The sequence below is a fragment of the Amblyomma mixtum genome, chromosome 6, assembly GCF_055824585.1.
Source record: "Amblyomma mixtum isolate Tamu chromosome 6, ASM5582458v1, whole genome shotgun sequence".
NCBI lineage: Eukaryota > Metazoa > Arthropoda > Arachnida > Ixodida > Ixodidae > Amblyomma > Amblyomma mixtum.
Genome location: NC_143017.1, coordinates 137,123,403 through 137,144,118, shown reverse-complemented (window position 1 = coordinate 137,144,118; position 20,716 = coordinate 137,123,403). Strand labels below are relative to the sequence as shown.

The window sequence follows — 20,716 nt, the reverse complement described above, 5'->3', positions numbered from 1 at the left end:
GCCTAGTTGTAGACTACTGACAAATTTTAGTCGCATGGTCACTGGGAACGAGGCAGTCCTCCCGTGCGTCTAATCAGTGCGGTGTATGCTGCGAATAAGTCTAGCTAGTGCGGTCTGAGTAAGTGAGCGCTCCCTTAGGGAGTGTTTCGTTCTCTGAATGGTCACTGGCTTGGGAGCGTTCGTAGTGTTTGGTGTTCACTTGTTTGGGTGAGATGCATTTGGCTGCACGTTGCTGTCTAAGTAGCCAGGTAAATAAGGGGATCGTCTGTGCGTGTTTGCATAGTTTTCGCGCATTGTGGGCGGCGGTTTCACGCGTAACACGAGCTTCTTCGTTTCCCTTCCTCCCCTCTCTTTCTAAGCAGCAGCAGCGGCCCTCGTCATCGGCCAGCGCCCGCGGCGTGTTGAGCCTAGACCAGGAGGTCGGCCTGAGCGACGCCCTGCTCCTCGAGCCGCCCACCGAAGAGGCCTTCATTGCCAACCTGCACCAGCGGTTCAAGAGGGACCTCATCTACGTACGCACCCATTTCCCTCTCCTTAGCTGGGATAAAGACCCCTTTCGTAGCAGAGTTTCTAAACCACTCTCAAGAGCTCGTGTGCTCGGTACACATTGGAGGTTAGGTAGTCGTCGTGTGCATTGGTTACGAAACTCAGGTTCTGGAGTTTATTAGATGTTGGCGCCTTCCAATTTTTCTCTCTCCACCACAATCATCTATTGAGCAGCATTGCGCTGCTCGTCTGAATCTCTAACCTTCACTAGAGATATCACTAATCTCCGTCCTATATAGGGGAGATTAGCGGTCTGAATGCCGCTGATGGAGTGACAGTCTGCCAACCGGCTTGCTTGGTCCCAGTCACACTGCCGGTTTCCGATACGTGTAACCTGAGGGGCGTTTCATAACTGGCAGTACCGAAGAGCTCAGATCACTCTCTGCGCGAAGCCAGTGAAATATTGACAAGGTGGTTTATTTTCTTTCCAAGCCAGTAATTGTAAGTGCCTTGACGCTGAGAGTAATAACAGCGTGTTTTAGTTAATACTGCGGTATAAACATACTGCACAGCTGTTCCAAACAGAAAAAGAATATATGCAACGTTCCGATCGAAAAGTACTCTTCTTCACTTAAAAAAAAAAAAAGGAAAGGCTGCATGAAGACGTGCTATTCTGACTCAGGTCAGAATGAAGGCAGGAAAGCGATGAGAGGGTTGCGTAGCTCAAGGGAGGCTGTGAGCTTGCGGATTGAAAACAGATGTGTATACGCTATCTAATGTGCCACGAGGTGTGCTATAAGTAGCCACACTAGCTTACACCATTGATTCTGCCGCCACTCCTAACCATTTGATTGTTCTTAATTGATGTTATGATGAAAGCATTGGTGAACGAATGAAACGGCGGAACATAAAGCGTGCATAACACGCAGTCACTCCTCTCCTCGCTCAGTCCTCGGGCCCGTGTGCGCGGACGTTGATATCTCTGCGTCACACCGCTTGGTTTACGACGCTGGCCCAGTGTTGCCCTCTGGCCCCTCTATAGCTTCGGGAAGCTCACTTGCGCAGAACTGCTACAGCAGCGGAGACCGGATACGTTTCTTGCCACTTCCGCACTGCCCAACCGCGCTTCCTTCCGCTTGACCTCACAAGCAACCGGGTAGCCCATGCTTCTTATATGGCGCCTTTGTTACCCTGCCGCTGAATTGACTCTTGGGTACTGCTGTGTCGCCGCCGCCACTGCTTTATTTTTTGGCTACGTTTTATGATCTTACTGAATGTCACAGCAAGTAACGTCTCTTTATTTTTTTTATTGCCAGTGGCTTCGTGCTGCGTACCCTTAATCGCTGCCTCTTCCTCAACGCTAATGATGAAACAGCCGGTCGTTTCCGCTCATTCATGAGAAAAAAACAAATTCGGCGAGATATAATCGCTGTCTCTTCCCGTGCTGTTTCGTGGACAGGCGTTCGCAACAGTGCTTCTGTAGTAGCAAAGTTTTGTTGTTTCCAGCTGGAGTTTTGGTGGGAGAAGCTCCGCGTGGAAGCGCTTTTCGTGTCCGTGGAAGCGGTGGGTCGCCGCTTCCAGTAATCGCCCCGCTGTACTTTCTTTGCTTCTCTTTCAACGCAGACCTACATCGGCACCGTGGTGGTCTCCGTGAACCCGTACAAGAAGCTGGCCCTTTACTGCCCGGACGTGATCCAAGCCTACGAGAAGTGCAGCATGTTCGAGTTGCCCCCGCACATGTGAGAGAGAGAGAGGTGGTCATTGTGTCGGCTCGGTTAGTCGAGCTAGGTAGATTATCCAAGTGCATGCCAAAGGATGTTGACTGCTACCGCGCTCTCTGACTCGGCTGTCTTAGCTCCGTAGTGGATCGAAAGGTGGCCGAAAAGGGTTTTCGTGCCAGGTGTAAGTGTCGAACCTATTTATAACTGGACTGAATTGAGAGCCTACCAAGCGGTTGCTTGTCAAACTGTTGTGAGCCTGCCTTTCTTTGCTGTGAGGCCTGTATGAAAAGAGAATTTCTAACGGAGTAGATGAGGTGCTCTGCACTTGATGTGTCAGAAGTGTCGGTAAAAGGGCACGTGCAATAATCAACGTGCGCGTAATTACTTCTTGACAAGACGGGGTCTTCTAGCGCGAGAGAATTGCGTTGCGCAGCTTTCCTGCTGGCCGCGAACTGGGAGCTTCGTAAACAGTACAGCCTGTGGAAGAAAAAAACAAATGCGAAACTTTTGCAAAAGTGGTTGGATTTGCCATCGATGATTAGTTTGGTGGTTTTGCCTTAACTTTAAGCCGAGGATTCACACGCGTGACGTAATTTACCTGGGGAGTGAAGGTAGGCGGAAGTCGGTCGAGGGTGGCGATGGGTAGATGGTTGATGGATGGCGCTTGTGGAATGTGGAGGTTGGCAGAAAAGGGAGTGGGGTGCAGCAGTACATAAAGGGTGGCGAACAGCCTCTAGCGTGTCCGTGTGAACTAGCGTGTGCTGTATGGAGGTTGCTGGTGGGTTGCGCATCTGTAGGGTGGGGTGAAGGGTGCAGGCTCCATGCTTGGACTGGAGGTCTCACTTCAACAGACGTCAAGTTTCCGGAGGTTGTTAACGCTAGCAATGCTATCCCAGTCGAAAAACGCAAATTTTGTCGTCACAACAGATTTCTTGTAATGTTTTTGACCAAGAACTTGCAGTAGCAACCGAATTTTTGTTGTAACAATATTATTTCTTTCAGTTACGACAGAAAATTACTACAGAACTGCAGACTACAGAAAAGTACCGCAGAAAAAAACTAGTGCACGACAGAGAAAAGCTACAAAACAAAAACAAAAATCTGTCGTCCCGACAAAACTACAAAACATTTTGTCGTATTTTTGACACGGTTCTGTCGTTTTTTTCTGACCGGGATCGCAGTGAAAATAAGAATAGAAGTGTTGATAGCGACATTTTTTTTTTCATTATGCAGACGTCTCGAATTTACGTAGCAGCTCACTGCTTAAGTCTGTAATGCGCCTTCTAGCGTGTGTTTTTTTTTCTTTTTTGCAGCTATGCAGTAGCGAATAACGCATACACTTCATTGAAAAATCGAAATCAAGACCAGTGCGTCATCATCACCGGGGAAAGCGGAGCAGGAAAAACAGGCAAGTCTATCGGTTCTCTCTGCGTTACCAGAAATGCAATTCTTGTTTCCGTTGTCAACCTTCTTTCAGGAAAACAAAGTATATAACACTTAAAGCGAAGTTGCACCAAAGTTGGTGCTGCGGGCACATCAAACGGTTTGCGGGCAGCTTGTTTTTGCAGTTTACCACCCCACCCCCTAATCCCCTTCATCTATAATTCTATTTTAAATTGGTTTGAAATAGCCTTAATTTCAATTTGTTTTAAGAATGAAATTTTCGCTGAAAAGTTTTCTGTGGCGTAAGTACAGATCTCGCAGAAATCACCAGCCATTTTCCCGCTATGACACGCTACCTAACTGTTCACGTCTAAATGTTACCTCAAATGAATGTTGGCCCAAGAATGCACTATATGAGGATTAGACGGGGGTCGCCCAGACGAGGGTAGCCCAGACGAGGGTAGCCCACACGAGGGTAGCCCAGACGAGGGTCGCCCAGACCTGAAAACCCAGACTCGTGATCTCAGCAAAACGCTCGCTGCCATAAATGTACAGTCCCATTAGACTTCGATGCTCCGGGAAATTCGCAAGTGGCCCATGTGAACGAAACCGCACGCGACGCGACCCTAGCGGTAGAACGTGAGCCGTGAAAGCTGTCGAGCAACAGGGTTGTTCTGCAGCACAGCGCGTAAGTCGCTGTATTTATGGCTTTATTTTGGGAGGCTTGTTGTGTACCACATAACGCAGAGACCAGTCGAAGAGGTCACATTTAGTCAGAGGTGTGCTGACGTCGCCACTAGGGTCGCCACCTTTTGGCGACCCTAGTGAGGCCAGGTATTTCGACAGCGAGGCCAGGTATTAATGCAAACGAATGTATTTTGAGTACATTCGTTTGAGTAAAATCGAAGTTCAGGAAAGAATATTTGGCATGGGAGAGCACATAGTTCTGTTCATAACCGCTGAAGGCTGTTGTACTGCACTATGAGGCTTCGAAACAAATATAGGCGTTAAAGCACACACGGCGTCTTTACACCATATCGCATTCGCTTCTGCCAGGGGACACTTCTAGTTCCTTGTGTATTGGGGTGAAAAAAGAATACGTCTAAGACTTAATGAACAAGCGCTGCTCCGACCTTAATCATTGGAGAGAGATAAATTGATCTGCGTTTTTATTTTTGTGATTTTTAAAATGTTATTTCGGAACCATGAGTTCTTGCCAGACATGTATACGCATTGTAACTGGCTTAAGATGTCCATTCTGCAAATGCCTCACAGTGTCTGGTTTGGGTACTGCATTTCTGTTTCGTTCGCGGTCATGGGGCGAAGTTTTAAGTCCCTGCTTTAATCTTTAAAAAAATGCTAAATATGATATTATCTTAGCAGCGTAGAGCGAACACTGCCGTTGTCATTAGAGAAAAATGTTCCATTCCACAAATGACCTGAATTAAACCGTTTTGTTCGCAACACCCCAGAAAAATTTGCTCCCAACGCTACATTTGCCGGACGATAACAATTACGTGTTCTCAGCCTATGTAAATAGAACGGGAAGGAGAATGGAATCGAAGGTTCCTCTTATTTCGTCAGGCGGTTTCTTAGCCCCAACAAGATGAGTTTATGCTAAATAGGGATATTAATTTGCTTGGAACATCGAAGCAAGCGAGATATATAAGACTGTTGTTTTAAGCAGAGATAGGGGTGACGTTCGAGGGCTCCTAATATTCCCCGCGCTAATATATACCCGCATGTCGCGTCATGCAGCCGTAAAATACTGCCCGTTTTGCGGCTGCAATCAAGTTTTGTATTTTGCGTTGTAGGTGTTTGAAGGGCAGAGCTAGAAAATTATGACAATTTTCTCGCCTTTCCCTTGAAACACCGGCCGCGGAATGGTGGGCTCTTGCTTTTTTTTTTTTTTTACTGCAACTATTCATGGCCTTACATCTGGCTTATAACGTCATGCTTTGTCAATCATCAGGGCCAGTGATCGTCTTGAAATTTCGCTTCCGAAAAACAAAGCTCGCAGTACTAACTTCGCTGAACCATTGGCGGTGAGCTGCCAAAAACATACTTCTCATAGCGAGAAACCATAGGTCAAGCTACGTGCCTTAGAAAGGAGACCACTGTCTCTGAAGAAAACTTGGGGACATGGGCACAAAATGTACTACAGGAACGTGCTCAAAACTCATTAAGTTACTCCCGTTCACCCGGAGCTTGTGAGAGCTTCGTCTCGCAGAGATCGCTGAAGGTTTCTACTTGGCCTTGTCGAGGTTTTGTTTTACGTGTTCTGTGTGTACCGTGCGTGTCCTGTATGTACAGTGCTGCACAGTTTTTCCACGACCAGTTTTTTATGCGAGAACAGCACAGTAACTAGCGAAGAGTGTTTTGGTATTAGACAATTTTAATCGTCAACTTATTTGAAAGTGAAGCGTGTACTTCGCAACTATTTTTTACCTTGTTGCGACGCGTGCATCACTCATTCTTTTCCTATACAGCTTGCAATACACTCAAGGCAAAAAAAAAATAATAATAATGGGTGCCTTCTGCGCACTCCATGGTCACTCGCATAAAAGAAAAACTAACGATCTGTACCATTTTTGGCATACACTGCAAACTTGAAATGTGTATGATGCGGCCGGGCCTTTCATCTAAGACATAAGCCTATGCATCCGCACTAAGCTTGAATAGTTGGCTACTTTTGCTGCCCTTTTTTATTATAAAAATCTGATAACATTAGAAGCCTCATCGGAAAAAAGGAATGTCATCGGTAATAAAATTCGTCCATTCCCTGGAGAAAAGTGACGTCACCAGATTCGAAGTGATGTCACATCCGGTGAAGGCATCAACACCTTTTAATGATCTCGCATTGCCAACACATAATGTAATCAGGCGCGTCCCTATGAATGTTTTCCTTTGCCGATTCTCTGATTGCAGAGGCGAGCAAGTTGGTCATGCAGTTCGTGGCGGCTGTGTCCGGCAGAGACGAGGAGGTGGGCTCCATCAAGGAGCACATCCTTCGGAGCACGCCCGTTCTCGAAGGTATGGGTGATGAATTCGATGCATTAGGGTTGCGCATCATCGAGCAGCACTACGAGTGGATCACGTGCGTTTGTATTTCAGTAGGTACGTTTAACTCTGGAAACTGAAAAGAGTTCTCCGTGCTGGAAATGTCGGTTTATGGGTGTTTTTTGCACGTCCGTTTCTCGCCTGGTTCCCGTGACCAGGATTAGCTGTCGAGACGCTGGGGTGGTTCAACTTGCACGTAAGAGTGCTAACTACTATTTTCCGTCATTAGAGAGCGCCATTCAAACCAACTACCGCGCGGCGTTCATGTTTAGCTGGTGGGGCTGCATGTTATCTTCCGTAAACGGTTCGTTAGGGTGCACGCCTTGCGCAGACTATCCTGTCTTCTTCCCAAACGTGAAGTGTAGCTGCGCGGTTAACTTCCTTAATTTTTTATGAGTTGGAGAAGTATTTTTTATTAAATTCAGTTAATATACTGTGTATTGCGTAACAAAGTATATCTGCTGCAGCACCACTGCGCGTTTTTCATACCTTTGTTGTTTTCCGGTGGATCCCGTGACACACTTTCAACGAAGCGTAAGGGAATAAATTATAGAAGCGTTCGTTTTATCATGCCTCATTTGGAAGCCGCGTGCGGCGCTATCAAGTTATTTTTATGACTTTCTTTTTTTAAGCCTTTGAGGATGTTGCATTTGAAGCTTACATGCTTAAATTGTGGTATATTGTTTTCATAACGTTCCTATTGTTAACTGCTTAAACCTGCTGTTATGATGTATTCCAGGATGCTCTTTAAATGCCATTGTATTACTATTGTATTTCGTTCATTGTTTTTATTGCGTGATTTTCCCACCTATGTAATGCCCATGTAGGCCTTTGGGGTACATAAATTAAAGCAAAAACAAAAACTGAGTGGCCTTAGCCAAATAACCACTGCAATTCTTGACTATTTGCGACAGTCGCTACTCTCGTCTTTATTACACGAATCATTTCTACCTCAGCTGTCGATTTCGCCTTGCGGCACGAAGGAGATGTCCTTACTTTACTCTTGACAAGTGTCGTATTTCTCGTAGATGTCACCATTGTGAAGCTTTTCAGTGCGCAGTTTATGTGATACACGTCACACTAATTTTTTTCGTTCACGCAGCTTTCGGGAACGCCAAGACGCACCGGAACGACAACTCGTCAAGATTTGTAAGCTGCTGTCCGTTTAAATCTCGCAATTCCACGCCCTGGAGTTTGTGCGAGTACTCTGACAACGGGATATGTTTCTTTTTCTTTTCAGGGCAAATACATTGACATAGAATTTGACTTCAAAGGGGATCCAGTCGGCGGAGTAATCACAAATTGTGGGTAAACCTTCGGTATATCCTCGGGAAATACTGAGAGCTTGAAGTCGTTTTCAGACATATCTTATTTCTAAGCTGTGCGTGTTTTAATGATTTGATTGGAAACATTTGAACATGAGATAGACTAGTATTTTATTTAAAACATTACAGAGTTGTTTTATCTTCTGTAGGAACCGCACATTTGGCTTGCACGTGTCTTGCAAACATAAGCAAACTTCACCATCCACTGTTATTTCTTTACCTTTTGCAATAGGACTTGTGAAGTCCCAGTAATTTTCATCTTACTTGAATCACCTTGAGTTTTAAATTGTTGTACTGCAGGAGGATTTAAAATACCAATACAGTCGGAATGAGCCATTAACACCTTGCTCTGTATTTTTTTCCAGATCTTCTCGAAAAGGTGAGATCTGTTATAATGGCTCCATTATTAATCTATCGCATGAATGCACTCTGCAGCGCAAATAATTTTTTTGAACAAACTGGTGAAATAAAAATTTGCTTTAAGAGGGTATTTTCTCTGACTTTCATGAAGAGTATACCTTCCACGTTCTGTGGCGAGGTTTTCTTTAAAAATTTAGCAAAAACTTCAGACATGTTTGTATAGTCAGTGAAATATAACAGTGTATAAGCACTGGGATAGACTTAAAAAATCATGCAAGATATTTAATATCACGTTGAACGATTTCGGTGGTCTGTGGCAATTTTGGTTTTGATGTTCTGATTCCTATGTGCGGTTTTTACATAGAACCATTTTAAAATATGCTAAATACATAAACACATGAAGCAATTTTTTCTAATTTTTTTTTTCTTTACAGTCCAGGGTAATCAGCCACACTCAGGGAGAGCGTAACTTCCATTTCTTCTACCAGCTACTCAGCGGAGCTGAAGTTCATCTGCTAAGTAAGTACGCTTTCGTGTTGATGTCATGCTAATTGAGAAAATCGCAGAGAAAATTTAGAATACTTAAGGAAACTTGCCGTACTAATGGTATAGACATTATCTTAATTGTAAATAACCGAAGAGAATCCGTGTATTGCGCTGTGTTTCGTAGTATTTATCGAAAAGTAAATACACAGGCCGCAAGGGCGCACTCTAGATTGAAATTTATTGTGCAACATTACCTTCTTACTGCTGTTATATGAACTCTAACACACTGCTACAGTGTGTCTTTAAAATGCAAGGCAAACATCGAAGTACTCGTGGTTGCCTACCGTGGTTAAACTGAGACACCTTTATTGCCCACGTGCGGACTAGGTACACACGAAAGACAACTGTTCTATCGAGGTTTGTCCATATGTGGTGTTAGTGAGCGAAGCATCGCGGACTGTGGGTAACCTATTGAGCCCATACGCATCGCAGGACTTCGTGACTGACGATTTCGCTCGGGATAGTTTTCGTGCGTGCTTGCGTGCGCTCGTGTGTGCGTGCACGCACAAACACGCACGAGCTGCGCACGGACTAGAAATGAAAGCCCCATTTTTATGGAAATGATCTTTGAAACTGTTCAGCTTTAAGGAACTAGTTTATCATACCGAGAAAACTACATTTTAACCAAGCAAAAAAAGTTTTGTATTAGTCTCTTCAAATATTTTCTCCGCGGTGGCTGAGTGGTCACGGCATTTGCCTGCCGACCCGAAAGACGTAGGTTTGATCCCGGCCGCGGCGGTCGATTTTCGATGGAGGCGAAATTCTGGAGGCCCGTGTACTGTGCGATGTCAGTGCGGGTCAAAGAACCCAGGTGGTCGAAATTTCCTTCACTACGGCGACCTTCATAGCCTGAATCGCTTTGGGACATTAAACCCCGTAAACCAAACCTACAAGATTTCAACTCAAGAAGCTTGGAGTGTGCGTGCTCGTGTTGTGTGTGCGTGGATGAATACACACGTGCGCGGGGGCTCACGCACACACGAAAAAACATTCCAAGCTTCTTGAGCTGAAATTTTTTTGTAGATCATGGCTGCATCCAGAGCTAGTCAAATGACGGCTTTACTGCAGGCGTATCTTACGGAGTAAGTTTTAGTGGACAAATACCCTCAGGGCAGGAGGGGAAAAAAATGTTTGAAGGAAAAGCGCCTACTAAAGTAAAACTTTTTAGTTTGGTTAAACTGTAGTTCTGTCGGTTGGTTAAAAGAGTTCACTAAAGCTAGACAGTTCTAAGCATCATTCCCATAAAAGCTGGGCTTTCACTCTCAGCCTCTGCGCTCAGTCTGCGAAAAATTTTTAACAGGCAGTCGTTTCTTTTTCATTCCAGAAAGTCTAAAGTTGCAGAGGAACACAGAAAATTATTCCATTCTTAAGCACAGCAGGTGTTCTCAATTGGAAAGTATGGATGACAGGAGCTATTTTGTATTGACCAAGGTGAGCATTCTGTACAGCATGGTGACAGTACACGCTGCGGTTGTTGCGAGAACTTTGTACTCTCAGAGCATCACTTATTTCACTTGACGCTTGGCCTAAGGTAAGCATAGGTGCACTGTTTAATTGGTTACAGGTTATTTTTGTGCCATTGTGTAAAAAAAATTCACTCCTAATTACGCACGCTCTACAGTGCTACAGTGTTTAGTCCGCGATATTTTCATTTTTATTTTTGGCCTGTTTAATAGCAGCAGCTGCCTAGTGCCATCTGGGCCAGAACTCTTGCAGCGCCTTCAATAAGATAACCGGCTTTCCTTGCGCAGCCTATATTAAATCGAAAATTAATTACTTCTTGAGAAAGCAGGCTCTCCTCCTAAAAGCAAAAGTATTAGTTTTCTTTACTGAAATTACTTCTAACTAGCTAACGCCTTACGTAGAGTCTTTTTCGTAATGGCACTACTAATTTCGCGCCTGGAAGCAGCAGCCACGCGCGGTGATTCCTTTGTGAGCGGATGTATTGGCGCTCTAAAAATCTGGAGAGTGAGCACCACTGCCCTCTTTGCCGTTCAGAAATTTTAGCGCTGGCAGCAGAACACACAAATCTTCAATAGCGCGGGCCAGAAGCCTCCGACCACGCGCGATAAGATCTACAGACTTTTGTTGAAGGATGCTAAAATGGCCTACGTGAGAGATTTCAATGAACAAAGATATTGGCGAAAGGGATCCTTAATGTGACCCTTTTTTATTTCCTTGGCACGCCATCCCCGCGAGTCAGAGGTCCATGGAAGCACTGGGGATGAGCCAGGGGGAGGTACTCGCCGTGTTCCAAGTGGTCGCCGTCGTGCTCAAGTTGGGAAACGTGGAGTTTCAGCCGCGCGCGAACATCGACGACACCGAGAGCTGCGCCCTCCTCAACGAGTATGGTGAGCACGGAGGCATTTCACTTGCCCCGTCCTCTAGAGGTGCACGTGTAAGTGCCTTCCCCCCCCCCCCCCCCTCCCCCCCGTACCCCCCGCCTTTCTCGACTCTCCCGCCATCTAGCGACAACATCGCAAAACGTTATTTGCGCGACGTCGATCTGATGGGAGCGTCGCAACGAAATTTTAAAGCTGGTGTTTTGCCTTTCCCTCCCTGGCTGGTGCAGAGTTGTATGAAATTTGCGAGTTGCTCCGGGTGGACTTTGCGTTCCTCCATTCTGCCTTGACTCAGAAGATGGTGGAGACGAGGCACGACGTGGCCGTCACCGACCTCTCAGCCAATGAAGTGAGCAGAGACTGTCCGTTTCCTCCTTTTTTTTTTTTGCTTCTTTTGTCTACATTCGCCTTTGTCTGCGCTTCGCGTACAACGTGCTGTCCTTTGATATAGAAATTGGTAAATGCACATTGTTCCTCTCGTCTCCTTGCTTTGCAACCAGAAACCTTGCGAACGCATTTACTGAACCGAATCACCGAGCCCTGTCAGATTTTAAGCAACTCCGGCCGGTAGCGAACGGTAATGTTGCTTACAATGACACGTTGTGTCCTCGTCGCCGCGCTCGCTATCTGCAGTAGATACTCGTTGTAACGAAGCCTGATGATCAATTCGTTATCACCGTAGCTTCGTTATAGCGCCTGTTGGCCAAGCTTTCAAGGGGAATCGCCATTCCTTCGTTATCTCCTTCATTTCGTTATAAACCGTTTCGTTATTACGAGGTTCGACTGTATATGAGTTTGAAATCGGAAACAGAAGCATCAGGCTCCTCCGTTACGCAGTCGTATTAGAAAAATTTTGGAGTGATTACAACGAATGAATGTCTCCCACACATTTCCCTAAACAAGCTGGTATTACAACGGTAAACTACATATTTTAAAGTGCCCTGGTTTTAAGTTTTTTTCGCGAGTAACAAACAAGCACTGAGGGGTCATTGAATCGCGTAAGGGTCACCACTGACAGACGACGGGTGGCGGTTAGGAACAGGAGTACGGAATTAAGATTGAAGATAGAGAAAACGACAAAATCAACATTTAAATTAGTTTGCATGAGGAACAGCTTTGGATTATAACCTTCTTGTGCATATTTAGCCGACTTTCGCCGCCAGTTACTGCCTAATCCGCCACAGTGACTCAGTGCTTATGGTGCTCGGCTGCTGACCTGAAAGACACGGGTTCGATTGCTGCCGCGGCGATATGCTGGAGGCCTGTGTACTCTTCGATGATGTCAGTGCACGTTAAAAAATCCCAGGGGGTCGAAATTATCCGGATCCTTCCACTACGACGTCCCTCATAGGCTGAGGCAGTTTGGGCCCTTAAACCCTATAAACTATAGATACTACCTCGGCAGCTCCAATTGACACGCGTAGCTGTAAATACTGGTTAATGCTGAAAGATGAGTTTCTTTTTTGCGCAACAGCGACACGCAAAGCGAAGCAGTGGTCTCGTGACACTCATTCAGTCTTATTTTTTTATTCCAGGCCACATATTCCAAGAATGCCTTATGCAAAGCTTTGTACAGCCGCTTATTCACGTGGTTAGTAAGCCGAATAAATGATAGCATACGGGTGAGAAAAACTCAGTTTTCTTTCCTAAGTCCGACTGCGTCAGTGCCGGCAAAATGTGCTGACCCTACCTTTGTCACGTTTCTCCGCCAGGCAAAGCGCCTCGGGAAGAGAAAATGTCTCGGAATCCTGGACATTTATGGATTTGAAGTTCTAGAGGTAACGTACATATCTTGTTTCACCGGCATGATCTATAGACTGTAATCGTGCTAGTTTTTTTTTTATATCTGTGTTGCAACTATCATGCTTCTGAAGTCTGCTCGTTTCTCTCTTCCCTCTCTTTTTTCTTTCTTTTCAGAAAAACTGTTTTGAACAGTTTGTTATAAATTATTGCAACGAGAAGCTTGAGCAACTCTTCATAGTACTTACGCTCAAACAGGAGCAGGAGGAGTACGTGCGTGAGGTCAGTTTACCCGTACTCTATCGAGCGTCGACTTGTCATTGCTTTTTAGTTTGTTTTTGTTGCGCCCGTAGAATCCTAATGCTGCATCTTCTTTTTCTTCTTCCACGCAGGGTATTCAATGGGAGCACATAGACTACTTCAACAATGCAATAATCTGTGACCTCATTGAAAAGGTACGCGGCCCGGATTGAGTAGTTTGTGTGGTTTGTAAAGCAGTCCTTCGGTGATGGTCTGCCCGACCAGACGAACTTTCGCTGGACCCTAGACTATTCCTCCGGTGAACAGCCGGTTTTGAGTTGCCCTGAAAGTTTTGTGTTTGTCCGCAGAGCTATCCTCCGTTGAAGTGTAAACATGTGGCTGCTTTCAAGTGTCTTCTTTCAGGCCGACAGTCCCTAGTCTGGGGTCTGTAAAACATTTAACCGGTTTGTCCTCGTTTTTTGTAGCTCATAAACCGAAGTAAACTAGTAAAAATAATTCATGAATACTTATGCCATAAACCTCTGATGACTCCCTGGTTTCACGTGTGCATCTGTTCAGTTTTTATCGCCATCTTTTTTGAGCGTGATGTTTTTTATACAGGTTGCATGCACTAGTTATGGTGCTTCTTCATTTCTGAAATGTTAGTGCGTTTTGTAATGAATAGGAGCAGCTTAACATCATCGCGCTGTTTGGAAAAAATGGGCTTCAAGATTTACTCGCAAATACTAAGTGCCGCCTCTTTTGAGGATGTACAGGGCGCTACTTAGCTTTGTTCATTAAGTTTCAGAATATGTGTGTTCGTGCAAGCTAAGAAGCACGTAGTACTTTGTGAAAAACTTCAAAGATCAAAATCTTGACTTATTAGGCCTGCGTGGCTAAGCAGAATAACCTCGTGTGTATGTCAGGCGAATATCGCCGCTGCAACGATGACGGAAATTTGAAAGTTGCTTTTGATTCAAAGTTGAAAGCTTCCGTTGCAGTGGAAGCCTCGAGTGTTCACTCAGCCCTAGGGCTTCATTTTATGCGAAGCATATTACTAGAGCTACACTACAGCCCGTCGAGCGCGGCGGTGGAGCTACCATTGACCTTTAGCGTGACCACGTGACACCACGTGACAACATGACGTCACAGCAGAGGAGAGATGGGCTGCCGGCTCGCGCGGTCGGCCGCGGCGGTGGAGGCTCCACATCAGAGGCGCTGCAGCTGACCACGTGACGCTACAGCAGCGGTATAAAGCTGAGCTTGCCTCGCTCTCCGGGCTCTTACGAGGCGGCCAGGTGTTGGGATGCCGCCTAGAAGCAGGGCTGATTTGAACGAGAAGCGAAAGCTTCAGCGTGCCACAGAGACCGATGAAGAGCGGGATGAACGTCTGGCTAAGCGGCGTGCTCAATATGCGGCTCGGCGACAACGTTCTACAACAACTGAAGAACAAAGCGAGGAACTTTACCAAGCCTAGCCATGAATATGCTTCGCATCTGACTAGGCTTAACCTTAGCTAAGCCTCAGCCAATTTTTTCTTTACGGCTTTTCTTTAAGCTAACAGGAATGGAGAGACAATGATTTCATTGAGGCAATAAACTATGAGATAACTGCGGCGACCCGCATTGAAGCATGCTATATAAACGTCCGTGGATATTCTGACGTCCGTGCACTATATCGACGTCCATGACTATTTTGACGTCTAATGTATTTTTAGCGTTTTGTCGTGTTTAATTAATTAGCTAATTACAGGTCTGCCAAATTTTTCCCGCGCCAACATTTTATCACACATTATCTGTCACAATCACACTTTCACACATTTATCGTCAGAGGACGACGTAATCATGCGGACAAAATTTGCGCACACTTTTTGCTCTCGCGTTAACAGCACTTCGGATGAAGCATGTCGGCAGTTTCAGCGGGAACAGGCCGTGCTGTATGCATGGTTGTTTCAGAATAACCACGGCATCCTCGCGATGCTGGATGAAGAGTGCCTTCGGCCGGGGCCCGCCAGTGACGAGAGCTTTCTGTACAAGCTGACCAAGGTGTGCCAGGAGAGCCCCTACTTCGAGAGCAAGGGATGCAAAAACCTCACTGGGGCCGCCGACGTCTCGCTGCCGCCACAGTGCTTCCGTCTTAGGCATTACGCCGGTGCTGTGAGTGCTCAACTCTCTCTTTGTTCTAGTCGCTGAACGGGACGGGACGCAGCTGTTATTGACGGCAAGTCCCAGGAACGATTCTGGACCCTTTGGTATTACTCCAACTAAACCCGGAAACGTCTCGTTCGATCGTGTGCATAATACTTGCTGGAGAGCCGACAGCGAAGCACCCCGAATCAGTTTAGCAATTCACGCGTAGCTTGAAAATTACACAAGCGCTCGTATTTTAGCGACATAAACATACAGTTACGTCGCTGCATACAAAGATATATCAATAAGAGCATGAAGCTTCTGCGTTTTCTTATATTTAAAAATCAACCGTATTACTCGGGTAATATCTACGAGGTCTGTTAGAAAAGTATCCGACCTTTGGCCGAAGAAAAAAAAACTGGCATAACTGGAGCGTTGGAAACCTAATCACCTTCAAAGTAGTCTCCTTGGGACTCCACACACTTCTCCCAGTGGTGCTGCCATTGTTGGAAGTATTCCGAAAAGGCCTCTTTCGGAATGGAGTTCAGCTCAGCTGTCGTTGCAGCCATAATGTCCTCTCTTGTCTTAAATCGCGCTACCTTCAATGTCCTCTTGATTTTGGGAAACAGCCAGAAGTCGCAGTTCTCATCAGTAAAGTAAGGAGCCTGTTGAACTACAGGATTCTGGATTTTCGCCAAAAAAGTCTGAATCAAGTGCTAGGATTGTGCAGGAGCATTGTCGTGATGGATGCGCCAATTTTCTGTTGACCTCAACTCCGGTCTCTTGCGCCGCACAGCACCACGTAGGCGACGGAGGACGTCCCTGTAGTACTCTTTGATCATTGTTTCACTCTGTAGGGTGCGTACTCGTGGTGTGCCACACAGAGAGAGTCAAAGAAAGCTGTCAGCATCACTTTGACATTGCTGTGCACTTGGCGGGCCTTCTTTGGTTATGGTGACGTGGAATGCTTCCACTGATACGACTGGGATTTGGTTTCCGGATCGTACCCGTACACCCAAGACTCGTCACCAGTGACTATGGTGTTGATGAAGTCGGGGTCACTGTTTGTGGAATCTAGCATGTCCTGTGAGACTTCAACACGGAGCTGCTTTTGCTCCACCGTGAGCAGCTTCGGCACGAATTTCGCCGCAACTCTCTCCATGGCCAAATCTTCGGTGATAATGGATTGTGCAGAAAAATTGCTGATGTCCACCTCTTCCGTAATTTCTCGGATAGTCACACGACGGTCCCGCATCACCACAGCATTCACTTCGGCAGTGACCGGGTCGTTTCGGCATGTTGATGGCCGACCGGAGCGTGGCTCGCTCTACACCGATGTGCGGCCCTCTTTAAACCAATTGTACCACTGTTTAATTTGTGTGCTTCTCATAGCATCTTCACCGAAAGTCGTACTGAATATTCCGAACGGTTTCCACTTGGCTGTCGCCCAGTTTCTGGCAAAATTTGCTGCAGTAGCGCTGCTGCTGTCGCTCCGCCATTTTCCTTGGAATAAAAAACCGACGAAAGCACTGCGCACTGCCTCACTCAAACGCTGCCTCCCAGCGACTGACGCTATCGGCAGGCGGGAAAAAATTCGTGCATGCGCACGAAGGTTAAAGGTCGGCTGGTGCAAGCGCGCTTGTTTCATATCCATCAGGTGTTCGCAAAAAAAAAATAAAGTCGGATACTTTTCTAACAGACTTCGTATTTTTCCCGAAAGCGTGTTCACGGCAATCTTTTTCTTGAGGCTTAGAACTTTAATATTCGGCAGTTGTGGTTTGAACGATTGCTACAATCTCAGCGTTTTACTTTTTTTTTTCAGGTTACCTATTCTGTTGTTGGTTTTATTGATAAAAACAATGATCATCTCTACCGTGACCTGTCTCAAGCCATGTACAGTTGCGATCATCCCCTGATGAAGGTTCTGTTTCCTGAAGGTAAACATGAGCGCTTTTGCCGTTTCCAGTTCTTTCTTGGGAATGCCTAGCGAAGGCTGGTTTTAGTTGTATTATTTTGTACTTACAACTTAAGCTTTGAGAGATCTTTGGGCATTTTTGGAGCGGAGATGGCTCGCTCTCCATGAAAATCCACATACAGATCTTGAAGAACTAGTAGTTTCGTCGCTTTCATCATCACTGCATTTTGGTTACGATATCTTGGCAAATGTTTTCTACATCCACAGGAAACCCAAAACGCACGACGCTGAAGCGTCCAACAACGACTGCCACACAGTTTAAGATTTCCATTGGAGCACTTGTAAAAAACCTGCAAGCGAAAACGCCAAATTACGTACGCTGCATCAAGGTGGGTGTCTTGTGTTTACGCGGGCAAAGAATGTGAAGTTAATGCATAGCCATCGCTTTTTTTACACAATCTTGTGCATTTGTGTCTCAAAGCATGTCTATTCGCGGCGTGCCAGCGTTACATTAAGGATGGCTGAAGCAGGCTTTAATTTGCGCTGTGTATCTTTGCAGCCGAATGAACTCAAGCAGCCAATGATTTTTGAGATGGCACTAGTTCAGCACCAAGTCCGGTATCTCGGGTAAGATTTTCCGATGCTCTCATTGTTCATGTCGCCTTAACGTGGTGGCTTCTTTGGCTGCAATTGCTGTTTTGTTTTGACGAATAGAAAACCGATTATGCAGAGCTTCTTGCTGATACGTAACAGAAAAGTGGTGAAGTTTTTTACATCGTAGTTCTCTTGCAACAGGGCCTGAAGTTACACTCGTCACGTGGAGATGTACAGGACTATGTCAGTGCTTTAGCTGAGCCTGATTTTCAGTTTTTGAATACGAAATCAATACTTCGCTATGAGGCTTTTGTGGACTGTGAAAACTACGCGGTTAGTGAGGACTGTGAGGACTTTGACGACTTTGTTGATTATGATGCTCATAACGACTGTGAGGACTCTAAACTGCGATGTTTATGAGGACTCTGAACTACAATGTTTACGAGGACTATTAGGAATTAGAGGATTATGAGGCTTACGAAGACTATGAAGCTTACAAGGCCTGAGGACTGTGAGGTATATGAGGTGTGTGAGGACTCCAGTGAGGTTTCTGCTGTCTTCTATTCATGGGTTCCGCCTTTTGGCCATGCACGCAGACTGATGGAGACCCTGAAGGTGCGTCGCGCGGGGTTCGCCTTCCGGCAGGACTACGTTGCATTTCTGGAGCGCTACAAACTGCTCAGTGTACGCACTTGGCCCCAGTGGACGGGGCTGCCCGTCGAAGGCGTCACGCTTCTGCTCCGAGACCTTCCCATCCACTCCTCGGAGTACGTCTTTGGCCGCAGCAAGATATTCATCAAGAGCCACAGGACGGTGAGTCTTTGCTCTCACTTGTTCTTTAACTGTCAGATTTTCGTTTGTGATGGGCTTTTTAAAGCTGAAGCTTTACTAGCGTAGCGGTACCGATTTCGCTTTGTCTGCACGAGTGGCCTCGACCAGGAGGAGCGGAGCGGCGTAAGAGAGAGAGAGAAAGGAATTTTAATGAGAGGAAAAGGAGTGGTCGGCCGGTGGCAACATGGCCCTGGCCATGTTACCACGTGACGTACCACGTGACTCGCAGCAGCTGCAGCTGCGTGCTCCGCTGTCGCCGCGGCCGCTGCGCGCTGCCTATCCAGTGTCTCGCTGCGGACGAAGCAAGTAAGCCGGAGCCGACGTCCTGGAGAGTTTGTACGCGCAGACGTCGGGCCGAGTCTGATCATTTGGTCGACATTGCCAACCGTGCGAGGGATTTAGCAATCGGTAAGGAGCGTGAACGGCTAAACGAACAGCCGAAACCGATGAAGAGCGGGAGCTTCGAAAGCAAAGGAAAGGCGCATAACTGGCTCGATCCCTGGGTCAGTGGACGCCTCAGCCGCGCTTTGAGGTACGTGGCGGTGGTGAAAGAGAGAAATGTGGGCTGCATGCGTTAGCGCTGACAACGTTGTGGCAGACACGCGGCACTGCAGCAATAGGCCGCAGCATTCATTGAACGAGCAACCTCTCGCGATCAACCATTAATTTAACTCCCACATGCCAGGGCGGCAGGGTGGGCGCGCTGCCTATCTAGTGTCTCGCTAGCTTTCGCTTGCGTAACCAAGGTTAGCTGAGCTAAGCCGCAGCTATTTTTTCTTTTGCATTACGCCCCCTTAAGAAGATAAACCAAATAATGCCCCACCCCTTTCGCGTATATGCGTTCAAAGCGAACACTGAAAGAATATTTGGATGTACCTATGAATAGCTTCAAATTTTACACTCGGGCGCGCTTATCAAATTTCGTTCTGACGGCTGCACAAAGCATTGGCTAGAGAATAAAGAAGAGATGCAAGACAAAGCGCTGCTTCAGAACTTAATGCCTACAGCGCAACCACGAACGATGTTTCGAGGTGAAAAGCGCAAGCGTGCTTAGTGTGGCAGGGAATAGAAAAACCATGGTGCACCGATGTATAGCCACCTATAGACACGCCGATATATTTTGTTAAATACTTTCTCCACCACTTGTATTCAGGAAACGTGGCCGCTGTCTCCGTGATAGCTGCAATGAGCGCTTGTAAGGAACTAGGCTTGCTAGCTTGTTTCACAGAGAAGTTATTATCACTGCGAAGGCTCCAGTAGACTAAGCTGTGCTGCAGGAGTGCATCATCATCATCATCCTGACTACGCCCACTGCAGGGCAAAATCCAATCCCATATCTCTCGAATTAACCCTGTCCTTTGTCAGTTGCGGCCACCGTACCCCCGTAAACTTCTTAATCTCATCCGGCCACCTAAATTTCTGCCGCACCCTGCTACTCTTGCTTTCTCTTGGAATCCACTCCGTTTCCTTTAAGGACCAGCGGTCATCTTGCCTTCACATTACATGCCCTGCCCAAGCCCATTTCTTCCTCTTCACAACATATGCAGGAGTGCATATAGTGTGAATAGAGAACAGCTTTATAACTGCTTCCCACTTCCCCACTGTGAATGAGTGATTGCAGGTCAAATTAATAACCAGCCAACAGCTGCGGGTTCTTCCGCGCTGTTACGTGCGCTTGCATCGCACTCCAGCCGCACAACGCGAAGGCCACGCGGGCACGCCACGCAGCAACCCAGCACGTAGAGTCCGTGGCGCCATCTCGCTCTACTGACCGCGATTATTTTGTGACAGGTGGCGCGCGCGGAGGCGGATGAGAGAAGAGAGAGTGGGCGACGCGAAAACGGGGTTCTTCGCAGTAGCTGCACGGAGAGCGAGGTTGATGGCTGCGCGAAGGAAAGTGCCCGAGCGCTGCTAGTATTTGCAAACAACACTCCTGGTCGGAATGGTTTACTCCCCCCCGCGTGTCGCTTCCTCGGTGTGCGACAGGGTGAGCACGTGATGTACGCTTACATGTTGTGCTCGTTATGAACTTCGATTTGGCGTA

At 46.6% G+C, this 20,716-nt stretch overlaps 1 protein-coding gene across 8 annotated transcripts in view; it reads left to right on the top strand.

The window, feature by feature from the left end:
- LOC149340514 (unconventional myosin-Ia-like) overlaps positions 1 to 20,716 on the top strand; it is a 153,001-nt gene that overhangs the window by 108,816 nt on the left and 23,469 nt on the right. For 7 of the 8 annotated variants that reach the window (XR_016283615.1, XR_016283614.1, XM_089549313.1 and 4 more), the window contains exons 3-22: positions 360 to 512; positions 2,110 to 2,225; positions 3,521 to 3,615; positions 6,519 to 6,623; positions 7,753 to 7,799; positions 7,891 to 7,954; positions 8,341 to 8,354; positions 8,770 to 8,854; positions 10,206 to 10,312; positions 11,085 to 11,232; positions 11,454 to 11,572; positions 12,759 to 12,845; positions 12,936 to 13,001; positions 13,141 to 13,245; positions 13,356 to 13,418; positions 15,159 to 15,359; positions 17,155 to 17,269; positions 17,515 to 17,636; positions 17,807 to 17,874; positions 18,438 to 18,654. Coding sequence is in view for 6 of the 8 variants with exons in the window: in XM_089549313.1 (XP_089405439.1) it covers positions 360 to 512; positions 2,110 to 2,225; positions 3,521 to 3,615; positions 6,519 to 6,623; positions 7,753 to 7,799; positions 7,891 to 7,954; positions 8,341 to 8,354; positions 8,770 to 8,854; positions 10,206 to 10,312; positions 11,085 to 11,232; positions 11,454 to 11,572; positions 12,759 to 12,845; positions 12,936 to 13,001; positions 13,141 to 13,245; positions 13,356 to 13,418; positions 15,159 to 15,359; positions 17,155 to 17,269; positions 17,515 to 17,636; positions 17,807 to 17,874; positions 18,438 to 18,654 (2,097 nt within the window). In the remaining 2 variants the exon portion in view is untranslated. The remainder of the gene's footprint in view (positions 1 to 359; positions 513 to 2,109; positions 2,226 to 3,520; positions 3,616 to 6,518; positions 6,624 to 7,752; positions 7,800 to 7,890; positions 7,955 to 8,340; positions 8,355 to 8,769; positions 8,855 to 10,205; positions 10,313 to 11,084; positions 11,233 to 11,453; positions 11,573 to 12,758; positions 12,846 to 12,935; positions 13,002 to 13,140; positions 13,246 to 13,355; positions 13,419 to 15,158; positions 15,360 to 17,154; positions 17,270 to 17,514; positions 17,637 to 17,806; positions 17,875 to 18,437; positions 18,655 to 20,716) is intronic. The other variant, XM_089549308.1, reaches the window with a different exon arrangement.